Source organism: Balaenoptera borealis, assembly GCF_965194805.1.
Source record: "Balaenoptera borealis genome assembly, chromosome: 17".
NCBI lineage: Eukaryota > Metazoa > Chordata > Mammalia > Artiodactyla > Balaenopteridae > Balaenoptera > Balaenoptera borealis.
Window position 1 is genome coordinate 32,774,548 of NC_138876.1, and position 14,844 is coordinate 32,789,391.

A 14,844-nucleotide genomic window follows, 5' to 3' on the forward strand; every position below is an offset into this window, starting at 1 on the left:
TTCTGTCAAGGATATAGTTCTTTCATCTTTCTAAAATTAAAATTTCTGTTCACTATTTTAAAAATCATAATATATAAAAAGTTTTCAAGTAAGGAAAAAAGGTTAGTTGTTAAAATATTTCAAGGTATTAATTAAAGCTTACATTTTTATTGCAGACATTTTAATAATAAATAGACAAATAGAGGAAAGCCATTTGCCCCTAATTTTTTTCATTGCAGTTTGCTGCTTTCCCTAATATCTACTACATTTAACTTCCTTCAATTCCAAAATACATGAATCTTCATTTATAAGCAAGATAGACATTTGTTTATATGCTACAATGAAGGGAAATCCCTCCCCTCAAAGCACACTTTTTTTTTCATGTTGCAGCACATCAAGGAAAAGTAATAAATCATATTAAGATGTTACTGTGTTATTTCTTTCATTCTTCTACCCTCAGATTCTATTTAAATATTAAAATCTCCTAATCCTTTGCCTGGCACACAATGATTTCTGCAATAATTATTATCATACTATTTACATTTTATGTCTTTACCCTTCCAAACTTACTGTTTACTTCTCTCATCTCCATTTACTGAAATTCTACTTATTCTTTACCCTGCTAAAGGACAAGACTTGGCAGAATCTGTAAGGAGACAATGGTTAAAGAGCCTTGTAAATAATAGGAACCCAGGCTCTAGGACCTCTCCAGAGTCCAGTGATATTTTAGGATTCCAGGATAGTAGCTACATGATGCACCTGGGAAGGTGGGATGCTAAGTACCACAGCAACCAGCATTAGTAAAAATTGCCATGGGTAGACCTGGCTTCAAGTAACCATTGCACACTGGGACGTATCAGTGAAGCTCAGTAAGGAATAAAAATTAGTGGGTCTTTCCTGAACGCTGTCCTTTTTCAGGGTTTTCTAAGCCTAGGGTTTTTTTTAGAGGTTTTCTAGAACCTCTTGTTGAGTGTTGGGAGTAGGTAAGGAGAAGGAATAAGACAGATATTTGACTAGCAAAATGGGTACCTAAGAGTCAGATTAAATATAATTTTTTTAAATTGTATTTCATATACATGTTTGTAAATAAGGGTTTTGCTTGCTACCTAAGTATAATGAATCTTTGGATCAATCACAATATCAAGCACCATGAACATAACAGGCAACTAAATATTTGTTGATGTCATTAAAATAATGTAGATTTCAAAAGAAAGCAAGAAAGGAGAAAAAAAGGCAAACCAAAAATAAATGATGTGTAAAATATTAAGCAAAATTTATAAGAAATTACATTAAATGTAAATGTAAAATTATCCCAATAAAAGATAAATCTTGTCAGAATGGATTTAAGAAGAGAAACTTTACGTTGTTTTCAATAGACAAATCTTAAATATAAGGACACAAAGAGATGGAAAATAAAAGGATTGAGAAAGATATACCATACAAAAACAAGTAACAACAACAACAAAAAAAAGCAGCTGCAGCAAACATCAAACAAAGCAGGTCTTAAGGAAGAAGTATTCCTAGATAGAGAGACACTATGTAATGATAAAATTATCAGTCTATTAGGAAAAATATATAACAATTCTGGATTTGTATGTATGTACCTAATAACATAACTTCAAAATATATAAAGCAAACAGTGACAAAATCAAAAGGAGAAAAATCCACAATCACACATGGAGATTTTAACATACCTCTCTCAATAACTGATGGAGTAATCAGATGAAAAATCAGAAAACACAACCCAGAAAATTTGAAAAACAAAGTTAATAAACCTGATAAACTTGATATATGTTGAACAGGTACCACACGGTGACAAAATAAACATTCTTTTCAAGAACATTTACCAAAATTGATTACATGTAGCACCATAAAGCAAACAACTAATTTTACAGATTCCAATTATTTAAAGGATGTACTCTGACAAGAGGGCAATTATGCTCAATATCGATATTTTTAAAAATCCCTAGAGTTTGGAAATTTAAAAATACACTCCTAAATAGTCCACAGGTAAATGAAAGTACAATAACATTATCACACCACATTAAAAATTATCTATGTATCCTTCTGAAGAAATGAGGAGAAACAAACAAATTAAACTTAAAGAAAGTAAAGGAGAGAAATAACAAGAATAAGAAGAAAAATTAATGGAAAAGAAAACAAACATACAGCCTAGAAGTAAACAAAACAAAAAGTTTACTGTTTGAAAGACTAGTAAAATTGACAGCTCATCAGCAAGTCTGACCAAGAACAAAAAAAGGAGAAGGAACAGATTACTAATATAAGGGAAAAGAGGATATGACTACACATTCAATAGACATTAAATAGATAATAAGATGCTATTATGAACAATTTAGTGCAAATAAATTTTTTAAAAATTGGAGAAATATTCAAATTCCAAGAAATATCCAACTTAACAAAGCTGACACAAGAAAACATAAAATTTTGAATAGTTCTAAATCTAGTAGAGAAATTGGAATTGGAATTCAACACCTACACACAAAGAAATTGCCAACCTTGGAAACATACATGGTGAACACTTCTAACCACGTACAGAAAAAAGAATACCAATGATGTACATCTTCTGTCAAATAACAGAAAATGAGGATATACTTCCAAACACTTTATGAGGCCAGAAAAACACTGAAATCAAAGCTTGACAAGGACATTACAAATTAAGAAAATAAAAGACATCAAATAAAAAAGAAGTAAAATTTCCTAATACTTTTATGAGCACAGCAGCATAACACTGATAACAAAAGCAAATAAGATGTTACAAAAAGAAAAAAAGAAAAGACAATCCTTCTCCCTCACTCTCTTTCTCATGAATACAGTTGCAAAATTTCTACACATATTAACAAATTGAATCCAGAGATAGATAAAATGATAATGCATCATGAGATAGCTGGGCTTATTAAAGGAGGGCAAGATAACTTTAACATTTAAAATCAATACAATTTACTACATTACTAGAATAAAAGAGAACTATCATAAGGTTATATCCATGTGTACAGAAAAAATCTAACACAACTCAAATCCATTCATGATTAAAAATTTTCATCAAACTAGGAATAAAATAGAACTTCCTGAATCTCACAAAGTAGCACAAAAATCTTACAAAAAATATCAAAATATAATGGGGAAATATTTAAAGCTTTTCCCAAGGAAAGGGGAACCAAACATAGATGCCAACTTTTACTCAACAATATCACTTCCACACAGTATTTTATTATAGGACCTAGCCAAAGCATTAAGAAAGAAAAAAAAAAAGCAAGCTATAACAATTTGAAAGAAAGAAAAAAATTGTCATTATTCACAAATGACATATATTGTTAAATCAAAATTCAAAATAATATATGGAAAAGTTATTAGAAGTCTCTTAATAAATAATAAATAATAAATTTTATTTCTGTATACCAGCATCGATCCATGGGATTAAGAATGAGTTTTGATCTCTACCTCACACAAAATAAAAAATTAATTCCAGATGAACTGTAGATTTAATGAGAAGAGCAAAGCACTATTCTAGGAGAAAGCAGAGGAACATATCATTGTGATCTCAAAGAAAAGATTTTTTTATATAGATCATGCCAAAAAGAGCACTAACCCTGAAGAAAAAATTGAAAACTAAAAAACATTAACATTTAACATTTTTGTTGATCAAAAGATCCCATTAAAGAGTGGAAAGGCCAGCCATAGAGTAGAATACATTTGCAATACATATATCCTATAACTAATTCAAATTTATACTTTAGAAAACACTCATAAATCAATAAAAAAATAAAGAACCCCAAAGAGAAATGGGCAAACATTTGACTAGGCTCTTCATAAAGGGGGATATCTAAATGGTCAGTTAACCTAAGAAAAGGTTATTAGAGAAATGAAAATTAAAGCCACAATGAGGTAATACTGCACACCCACCTGAATGGGTGGGTGAAAACAAATAAAAATACCTAATATAAAGTAAGATATAAGGAAACTCAAACCCTCATTCACTGCTGTAGGAAGTATAAATCTGGACAGTTTGGGAAAACTTTGACAATATCTACTGTAATTGAATATATGTATGGCCTATTACCTATCTATTCTATTACTAGGTATATCCATAGCAAAAATGAACACATATGATTACCAAAAGGCAAGTATAAGAATGTTAACATAAGAACTTTTAGGAATAGCCAAAATCTGAAAGCAAACTATCAATCAACTGTAGATTTTTTTAAATTAATTAAATAATTTAATTCCCCAAAATCAGACTTTAAAGCCAAGATAAGCAACCCCTTTGTATAGTTATTACCTCTGATCAATTCATAAGAAATTACTTAGACAAATAGCTTTCATAACCAACCTAAAAATAGGATATATTGGTGTATATTTATAGAAAGAAATTGTATATGGCAATGAAAATCAATTTCGATTATATGCAACAATACTGATGAATCTTACAGAACAGTGGTAAGAAAAAAGTCACATGTAAAAGAGAAATATATTGTGTAATCTCATTTCTACAAAATTCATATATGTGTGCATGTTCCATTTATATGAAGTTAAAAATAAGCGAAAATATTCTATGGTATTTGTTATCTTGACGGGGGAATAATTACTGGAAGAGAGCAAGAGAGAGGCTGGAAGGATGCTGGTGATGTTTTATTTCTTGATGTGGGTGCTAGTTACATGGTATGGTTACTTGGTCAAAATTTACCCATGAGAATATTTATGACTTATACATATTTCTATATGAATTCTATACTTCTGTAAAAAGTTTACTTAAAAATGTAGACTTCTGCCTCTGAGAATGATAGAATAGCTTATATCGGACTAACTCTCCTGCCAGTAATAATTCTAAATTCTGGAAAAATATTTTAATAAAAAACGGTTTAAAGATACCAGAGAACAAACAAATTCAGGCAGAAATTGGTAATATGACCCTTGAAATAAGAAAAGCACCTATTTAACCAGTTTTCCCCTAAGGGCCTTCCCAATTTGGTTCACTGCAGAGGAATTACAGCTCAGGAAAAAACCTCAGTCTTACAAGGCTAAGCCAAAGGTCAGAATTCAGAGTTGTGAGAGCAGATAGAATTGTAGGGGAAATCCTGGAAAGGGGGAGCCAGATAAGGAGGAGACCCAAAATTTACACTCAGTGCTCCCAAAAATCCTTACCTAAATTGTAAATTGCAGAGAGAAAAACAAGAAGAAACTCAGCAGAAAGCCACAGCTGAAAGATTAAAAGAGCTGCAAGAAAATTTCGGCAACTTCCTGATGTACAGGATACAGAGTTTGGAGATTAAGTCCCATTAATTATAGGTTTTGGCCAATATCTTGAACTTTTTCTACAGTTCAAAACTTAGACATAAGAACCACAAACTAGACTAAGGACTATACCTTAGAACTATGCAAAGAACCAAAATAGAATGAAAATAAAAACTTAACACATCTTTCATTGGTTTAGCATGTCTGCTAAAATGACATGCGGTAATTCTTCAAAATCCAGAGTCTCTAAAATGTATTAAACACAATGTCCAGTACACAAAAACATTAGTAGATATATAAAACATATAGAATGTGACCCCTAATCAAAGGAAAAAAGAGAAATGTTAGTAAGCCCACAGAAGACTAAGATGTTGGAATTAGCAGACTTTAAAATAAACTATAGATATATTAAAGAATTTACAGGATTACATATATGGATATAAATATATATTATTAATGTATTATATTTATACACATATATATTTATATCTACATATGCATAGATATAATCTAATCCTATAAATTCTTTAATATATCTACATATACCTACACATATTTGTTTGTATACACATACACACATACAATAGAAAAAGGGGAATTTCAGGAAGGATATAGAAACTTCTAAGAACACCAAATATAAAGCTTGAAATGAAAAATACAGTATATTTAATAAGACAATTCATAGTATGGTTTTTGCAGAAAATTGGACACTGTAGAAGAAACTATCAGTCAAGTTGAAGACAAGTAAATAAAAATAATCAAAACTGAGGAAGAGAGAAAAAAATATTAAAATGAAAAACAACACAGACTCAATAACCTGTGGAAAAATGTCAAGAGGTCTTTATACATGTAACTGTCATCCAAGAAGGATAGAGGTGAGACAACTGGGTAGAGGAACTGAAAGAAATATTGGCTCCAAATCCCCCAAAATAGTTGAAATCCTGAGAAACTTTAATTATGAAATCATGCCTCTTTTATCTTATACCTTTCAATAGTATCATTTTAGTTTAATCTCAATGATTTGTTTCCATTCACTTTCCTTTGAAGACTTGTGGTCATGAGGGTGAATAAAAGTATAGTAGATACAATGTTTTCTATTTTAAAAAGTGAAAGGGTTGATATATTATACTTCGCCAAGTAAAGAATTAATATTTGAGACGTCAAAGTGATGAATCTGGTTAATATGAGAGAAAAAAAATGAAGGATCAAATTAAAGAAAACTCTGATTGGATCGTTATGGTTCAAATTCTGATGAGAATTGTTAATAAGATATCAAGGAATAAACATATTTGTAAAGGAAGATTTTTGCCTTAAGACACTATACAACTTTAACTGAATAACAGTAAAGAATACAACAATAAAAATGTAAATATCAAAATACACTTTTCAGAACAATCTTCTTAGGTTTCAGGAAAGTAATGAATAAAGTTTCTCATCAATGAATCAAAAATAAAATTATGTGAATATGTGAGATATTTTGCCAACCTCACTTCTCTATTGATACATTTTAATTATTTGAACTCATAGCTTTAGTCTTGCATACATTTTCAAAAATGCTTAATCAATCACTCCTTGAAATATGCACTGCTCTTCCCATCCTTTGGTAATGTCAAAACAACAATGTCTGTGAAGGGAGTGGGCAAGAGTAGCCTGAAGCAAAATTGTTGGAGGAAATGTTAATTCCTCATCATCAAAATTTTGATTTCTCATAGCCTAATTTCTTTCAAACTTTTGAACAATGAGCATGTGATCATTACTAGATTTTTAAATACATACAACCTTCTTATTTTTCCACATGCAGGAATACTGGTATAAGAGGTCATCTATTTCAAACACTTTTACCAATATCTTTATTTGGGAAATCATTTAAAGTTTATAATCAAAGTTGTCTGGACTCCATCTAGAAAAGATTTTTTTCAGAATATTTAAACTAACTACAAAATATGAAACAATTATTTTTACAATGGTTTTTATATATTTCCTTATATGTTAGTAAATAAGTTACTAATATCTGTTTAATGAAGTATTGCTTTGAATCATTTGAATCTACAAATTTAAAATAGGAAATCATCATGGGAAGAACAGAATCCCAACACCAACAACATTACCATTTATTTATTCTGAATAATAGTAAATGTCCATGTACATTTAATAAGTTCATAGACTCAGAATGTTATTCATAAGCCTCAGAGATTGAATTACCAAAACATTATGTGAATGTAGGGAATAAATAAGGGGTTACTATACATTTTTGATGGTTAACTGTTCATACATATATGTTCCATATATGATCTTTGGCAGTTTAAACATACTTGTAAATAAATTTCATGTAGACCTTTCCATGGAGAAAAACCCTAAAGGAGGTTCTTGTCATCAATAAAACTTTACAATAATTCATGTACTTACTTATTAATACCCTAACTTGAACTTGTCATTGATGAGCAATATATATCAATACTTAGCCAATGGTACTGGTCTTTAACTTTCTGACTATTCCTGAGTGTTATTTCCTAATCTTCTTTTATCATATCATTTTTATCTATCTTTATGCCTACACATTGCTAATAAATTATGACAACATTTTAGGTGTAAAGCACCAAATTCAGTCATATATTCAAATATTGAAAATTAATTTTATTAGAGGTTAGTTGATAGCGGCAAGACTCACACAGTACAACATGGAGCTATTATATTACCCAGGGATAAATTTAATATTATTAATGATTAAGTAACAGAAGAGCCATTGTGAGGATGGAAAACATTAAAATCTGCAAAATTGATTAAATTAAACTAATTGCATGAAAATCCATGATTTATACAACTAACTAGAAAGTACTCTATTTTTGTTGTTCCTCACGTACAGTATTCTTAGCTAGGGCAGAAAAAAATAATGAAAATTATCGGTAGATTTAAGAGTTTCAGATAATGAGAGTCATCAAACCTACTCCTTATTGCAATAACAAGTGGAGTAAATAGAGAAGAGGCCAATCCTATAAGAAAGGGCAATAGTAGCTAGCAATAATAGCCTATAAACCTAAACTATAAGAATTAGTAGAAAATGAATTATACTAGTAAACTTCATGTAGTAACCCACCATCCCACATTGTGATTTAGAGACAATGTACTGAATAGATTACAGTGACCAGAAAGAGCAGACACTCTGAATTTAGTCCACATAAATTTCATGGTAATGTAGATACAACAAAGGATGTTGTAATAGCAACTGCAAATAAGGGTGGGTAGGTGTTTACTCTGTGAGGAAGCTGAAAAAACTGAGTGCTGTAAAATTAATGTTAAATTAATGCCCTCCAAGGGTAAGAGACTGTATCTAATGGAAATAAAATTCCAGTCATTAGAGACATTATTTTAAAAAGAAGTGAAGATAATTCTCTACGCTTTCCTATGACTAACTATCCCATAAGACCAATGCTTTGCTCTAATTCTCTATTCAACAAACAGCCTTCTGATATGTAATTTAGCCCTCTATTCAGCAGAAAGGGTGTGATCCATTTACACAAGAGTTATTTGTTATATGGCCAAGTATCCTTTCCATGATTGATGCCATGATGACATGGAATTCATGCTTATAAATTTACACTTCTGAAATTTGGTTCATCTCAATCAGTTCTCCATTACTTGACAAAAATGTTGCTAAACCTGAAACATGATGGCTCTATGAAGATAAAATTATTCCATGAATACTATCCAAAGCAAAAAGCACCCCCTTCACCTTTCAATAAGATTCATCAGAAAAAAACAAATAAATTTGAGCTGTAGGAGCATCAAACCAACAATGCCACTTTTCAATGTGGAAAACATTTCTGAGTTTCCTTTAAGATTCTCTGGATTGATCTGTTTTATAGTTTACTGTGCGTAATTCAGAGTAAAATGCAAACACCGATAATAATAATAACAACAACAACAATAATAACATCAGTTTACATTCCAGAGATTAACTCTTAGAACCACTCTGTGATGTAGGTATTATTATTTCCATTTCCTAAATGAGGAAAGTGAAACAGAGAGAGATGACCTACCTCAAGTCATACAACCCTTAAGTGAGAGGATTAATATTTACACTCAGGTTTGTCTGAGTAATGTTCATGGTCATGGTTTCAACCACTGTGCTATACTTGTTATCCTACATATTCATAAAATACTTGGCTTAATGACAGTGGAAATCATAATTTCAGATATCTACAGGTACATGACCAAATTCTACTGCATTAGCTATCTCATTCTTATATTTTAGATTCTAAGAGGTAAAATTAAAACATAACTCTGCTTCATTGTGTGTCATACTGTGATGAGTGAATACTACATGTATACAGTTTAGTGTATCAAACAATTTAAAAGCTTCAATAATAGCTATGAAAATACTAACAGATGCATGTTAATACCCATAATGGTATCTTCAAATTCTATGTCATATATATCATTCAAGATAATTCACTAAAGGTACAATAAATTTTACTGAAAACTTACTTTGCAACCTCCGTGTTGGGCTCTCTCCATGTAGCTGTCGTCGTGGCATATATGGAGAAGGGTGGGGAAGTGGCAATGAAGAAACATCGTGGGTCTGAAGTTTGTACCAATGTGGTTCATCATCTAATAAGGCTGTTTCTAATTCAATTAAAATCTACAAAGCCAAGAGACAAAGGACTGTCTTATGACAATAATACATAAATTCTCTTAAATAGTTTCATTATAATAATGATAATTATAATAGTACTGCTATTAGGTCAAAAAGCAAGGTTATGCTGCAGAATTGCCCATATGTTTGAAAATAACTAAATAAGAGATAAGTATATATAACTTCTTATTGATTTAATGGCTTTGAATATCTAAGACATTTATTTTGTAGACCCTTGAACACCTTATCTGCTAGAGGCTGTTAAATATGCCATTACATAAATAGCACTTACTACTAAAAGTCTGTAATAGTAACTGGTATATATATGCCATTTTACAGTTTAAAAAACATTTTCATTTACATTCATTAATTTAACCTTTACAAACTCTGAAATGGAGAGATTAAAAACAAATTAGAAGTGCTTACTGTGTGTTAAGAACCATGTCATATGTTATCTTAATTCTCAGGAAAAAACTACTAGGTTGGTCTTATTATTCAACTTTTACAAATAAGGATACCAAGGCTGAAAAAGGTTAAAAAACTTGTTTAAGCCCACATCATTGGTTACTGAAAGAGGTGTAATATAAATCAAAGGCTGTCTTACTTAAAATTCTGTTTAACATATCATGCTGCTAAGGATTCAAAACAGGAAAGAAAAAAAAATAAGAATGGATTTTCAATATGAACCATGTTATAATATGAATATCTAATAAATTTACAAAGGAAATCAGTCCATAGAAATAAATGATTCTTTTTATTTTCTTTTAAAGTCATGTGCAAATATGACAGTGTCTGGTTTAAGTGTATGAGAACTGCTATATAATGATAAATCACTATTTTGCTATGGGAGGTAAAAATGTAAAACAACTAAGGTACTCTTCATTCTTCCTAAATTTTCCCTAGTCATTTTCAAAATTATAAGCACTGTGTTCCAAATGGTGACACACACACAAATTTAATTCTCACTCTAACCCTGAATTGCATACTACTATCATTCTCACTTGATTGAAGAGGAAACTAAAGTACAAATATGTTAAATAACTTGCTCGAGGACCAAGGCCAGGAAGTAGTAGTGGCAGGCATGCAGAACCAGGCAGCTGGCGCTGATCTCTGCTCCTAGCCATTATGTTACCCTTCTTTCCAACTGGTTTACCACTCTTTGATTCCTTAGCTACCAACATTCAGTTCAATATTTCTATGGATTGTTGCTTTTCCCATGGTGTTACATTTAATTTACTCAGGAAAACCAACCACACTGAAAAAACTGAAAGCAGTTCTCTTAGTACGTTAATAGCAGGAAGACTGCCTCTCATGCGCCCCTGTCCGATTCATTCTCCACATTACAGCTAGAAATATTTTTCTCAAGTACAAATGCAATCAAGCCAGTCTCTTTAAAACCTGTCATTTGTTCCCATTATCTACAGGATAAAATCCAAACTCTTAATATGATATATGAAGGGACAAGATCAGGTGTCAATTTAACCCTCAAGACGCATTTCTTACCACATTCCTTTCCCATTTCAATGCAGTTGTCCAAGACCCCCGAAACTCTAGTATTTTGTTATTCCCTCTGCAGGAACTCTACTTCCCCTGACTATGCTAAATTCCAGTTTCTCTGTGGATCCTTCCATGGACCACTTCCCCTTCCCTGCACAGCAATTATGTATTCCTACTGCACTTTCCCTGAAAGAGCATCTGCCATACTATGTTATAATTGTTCACTCACTTGTGTGTATCCCAGTGGATTATAAATTCCTTGAAGAAAGTAATATACCTCATTGACCTTTGACACCTCAGTCCCTAGCACATTACAGATACAGTATAGGGCTGAAAAAATGATCTATAAATAAATGATTTAATTACTAGTTGTACAATTGGTTCAGTAAACTAAAAGGAAATACATGTACTATAGAGGCATCAATAAGTTTTTTCTTAAAACAGCAGCTAAATTCATTCTGCTAAATTATGTCTAGGTGTTTCAATAATTCAAAATATACTATTTTACTGATAGTCATATAAACAAAAGTATTCAGGATGACATGAATAGTCTAAGTTTTAAAATAGTTCCAGATACCTCTCCTAAGAATTCACTTTCTTCCTCTCGAACTCGAGCTTGATCCCAAAGGGTAATCTCCAGCATTCGTTCCCGAAATTCTCTTCGGTGGACTGGAGAATAAATGAATGTTTGGTTCCATTTGGGTTCCAATGTTTTCTTTACTGTTTTAGTTCTTCTTTTGTTTTTATCACTATGAAAAAAATAAGAATAGATGAGCTTACATAAATCTTCATTTTAACTTTTGTCCTAAAATTTATTAATTTAAAATTTCTCAGGGAAGAAGTCAAGTGAAGATTTCCCACAAATTTATCATACCTTAAATATATTATAGTCTTTAAAATTACTATTAAAATTTATAAGGTATATAATTATATCACTTTATAAGCATGACTTAATAATAGAAATATTTCAATAAATCTGAAAATTTTCCATGATAGATAATTAAAAACTTAACCTTTCTCAAATTCTAAATAAAACCAGACTGAAGAATCTTAACTCTAATTTTTTTTAACACATTGCCCTATTGGAAACCTTTAAATTGGAAATTAACCTGTTAGTTACATATACTATTACTTTCAGTATTTGTACATATGCAAATGCAAATACTGTACTTAGTATTTGTAACCAATATACTATTCACTTAAACTAACAGAAGTCCCTTGTACAATAAGTCTAGTGAATTGTGATGTTCACAACTTTACATCCATATAGTTTAGCTAATAAACAATTGTAATTACATCTTATCAAGTTACTCACTTATGTATAATTAATACATACTTGCTCATTTGACATCTATCAAATTTTTAAAAACATAGTAAAATTAATTCTGTGTGAGGTAGCTGCTATAATGTGGGCTGGAAATGCAAGCTGGCCATCCTGATAGACAGAACTTCCAACTCAGAAGCTTTCATACATTTTTTTGACTTCATATTTCTATCAAGTAAATGCTTTTGATTATGCATTCCATTGTACACACATATATTTATAAATATATTTATAAATTGTATGTATTACTATATTGTTGTACTAATATATTGTATTCATTGGTAAATATACAAAAATAGGAATTAAAGATAGGTGAAAATGAAAATTCAAATATTTCTTTATGAACTCCAATGAATTGTTTCATACATCTCCTGGGTACATCTGTTCTTTTTGGAGATCACTACTCTAGCTTATTAGAGAGGATCAATGTCTGAATAGGAATGAAGAAAATCATCTAGGATGGCAATGTTAAGCTATTAGAAGAGCCTATTTGAAGTGAGAAGTGCCAGTGAACTCCAAGTGGAACCATATTAACTTCTACAAATTCTCTCAACACAGCACAGTTCTAAGAGTGTTGGGAAATAGGAAGCAGGGAGAACTAAGAAGGGATAGAGTGCCTCCAAATTAGGGAGGGTATGCGACTTCTCCCAGGTGAATACAGAGCTTAATGTTTAATACAGATTTGACTTAATCAAGAACATGTATATTTCCAAAGCATATATATTTAATGTAGCAGAAAGCCATTTTAAAGCAATGTATCTTTATTAATTTCTAAGGTCTCTATAGGAAAATAACTTTGGAAACCCACATAGGAAATATTATCTCCATTCAAATTTATGAAAAAGAAGTGGTACTGTAAATAAAAATACCTAAATAAGAGAAATAATGACTAGGACTATGACTTATGACTCTTGTCACTTCCTCCTTCTAAAATTTTAACAAATATTTATAAAGCGTCTACTTATATTCTATCTATTAAAGAATGAATTATGAAACCCTGTCAGAGATAAAATCCCTTCCACCAAGGTCAGGAAGAAAGCATTTAGGGGGAACCTTGCCATCTAATCCAAGAATGGTTTATTCTGCAACCTGAAAGGAAACAGAAGAATAAGCTTTGGCTTCCTCTTAAGGAGTGAAAAAAGTTCTCAAGGAATTACTATTTTAGAGGGGATTTCTAATCCTGGATAGGAGGGAGACTAGATAATCTCTGAAGTTCCTCGCTAACCTACCTTATATTATTACAATTTAATAAGGCAATTTTGTTTGTATTGAAGCACCAATCCATGAAAAGAACCATGGAAAGTTACCTTATCTTCAGCAAGTTACAAAAAAAAGTAAATGAGTTATTGTTTTCAAAAAGTATAACTAAAGCCTTCAAAATAAGATCATTCTGTATAAGTCAAATACTGAAAAGTTGCTAAAATTATTTAAAAACTAAGATCAGTAAGCATGCTATAGAGATATTTTTAAATAGCAGCCTAAGGATAATAAAATAGATAATTGATCTCTAACATCATTAAAATGTTGAGTATTTTTTAAAAATCTACCTAAGCTTTTTCTATTTATTTTCATGTCACCAGTACTTTTGTTTTCCATTTGATTTAACAGCACACAGAGACTTGATATTTTTACTCAAAATGAAGCGAAAAATATATTTTGACTTGCAACCAATAAAATAAAGATATAAAAAAGAGTGTTAAAGCATGCTTAGCTATTTTTTAGAGTACCTAGCATATTATATAGAAAATAAATGTTTTAAATGGCTTAACTGACATACTGACATTCTAGACTAAATTCCTTCTATGTAGCCTCACTTGTCCCTCGAGGAATTCTTATCAATAAAAAGGCATCAACTGTTTTTTCTGTTTACTTAGTCAAGTACAGTTGGCCCTCAGTATCCACAGATGCAGAGCTATGTCATTTTATATAAGCAACTTGAGCATTGCAGATTTTGGTATCCATGGGCTTCCTGGGACATGTAGTTTTTCTCCCAAGAAATTGTCAAGAAAAAAGAAATAACTCATACCAAAAGCACATATAGTCCTTTATTCATGTGTAAAAACTTGTGTCAACAGAAAAAAAAAAGTCGAGATGATAATGTAGTGATAATGTAGCTGTTTGAGTTGACCAGAGAATTCTTTTTTCGGTTAAGGATAAAACC

The 14,844-nt window shown here is 30.9% G+C and overlaps 1 protein-coding gene across 26 annotated transcripts in view; it reads right to left on the reverse strand.

Moving 5' to 3' along the window:
* Positions 1-14,844, reverse strand: part of RIMS2 (regulating synaptic membrane exocytosis 2) — a 590,702-nt gene that overhangs the window by 238,133 nt on the left and 337,725 nt on the right. For all 26 annotated transcript variants that reach the window (XM_082364215.1, XM_082364218.1, XM_082364205.1 and 23 more), the window contains 2 exons: positions 11,937-12,108; positions 9,715-9,868 (listed from right to left, as the gene is read on the reverse strand). In XM_082364215.1, coding sequence (XP_082220341.1) covers positions 9,715-9,868; positions 11,937-12,108 — 326 coding nt within the window. The remainder of the gene's footprint in view (positions 1-9,714; positions 9,869-11,936; positions 12,109-14,844) is intronic.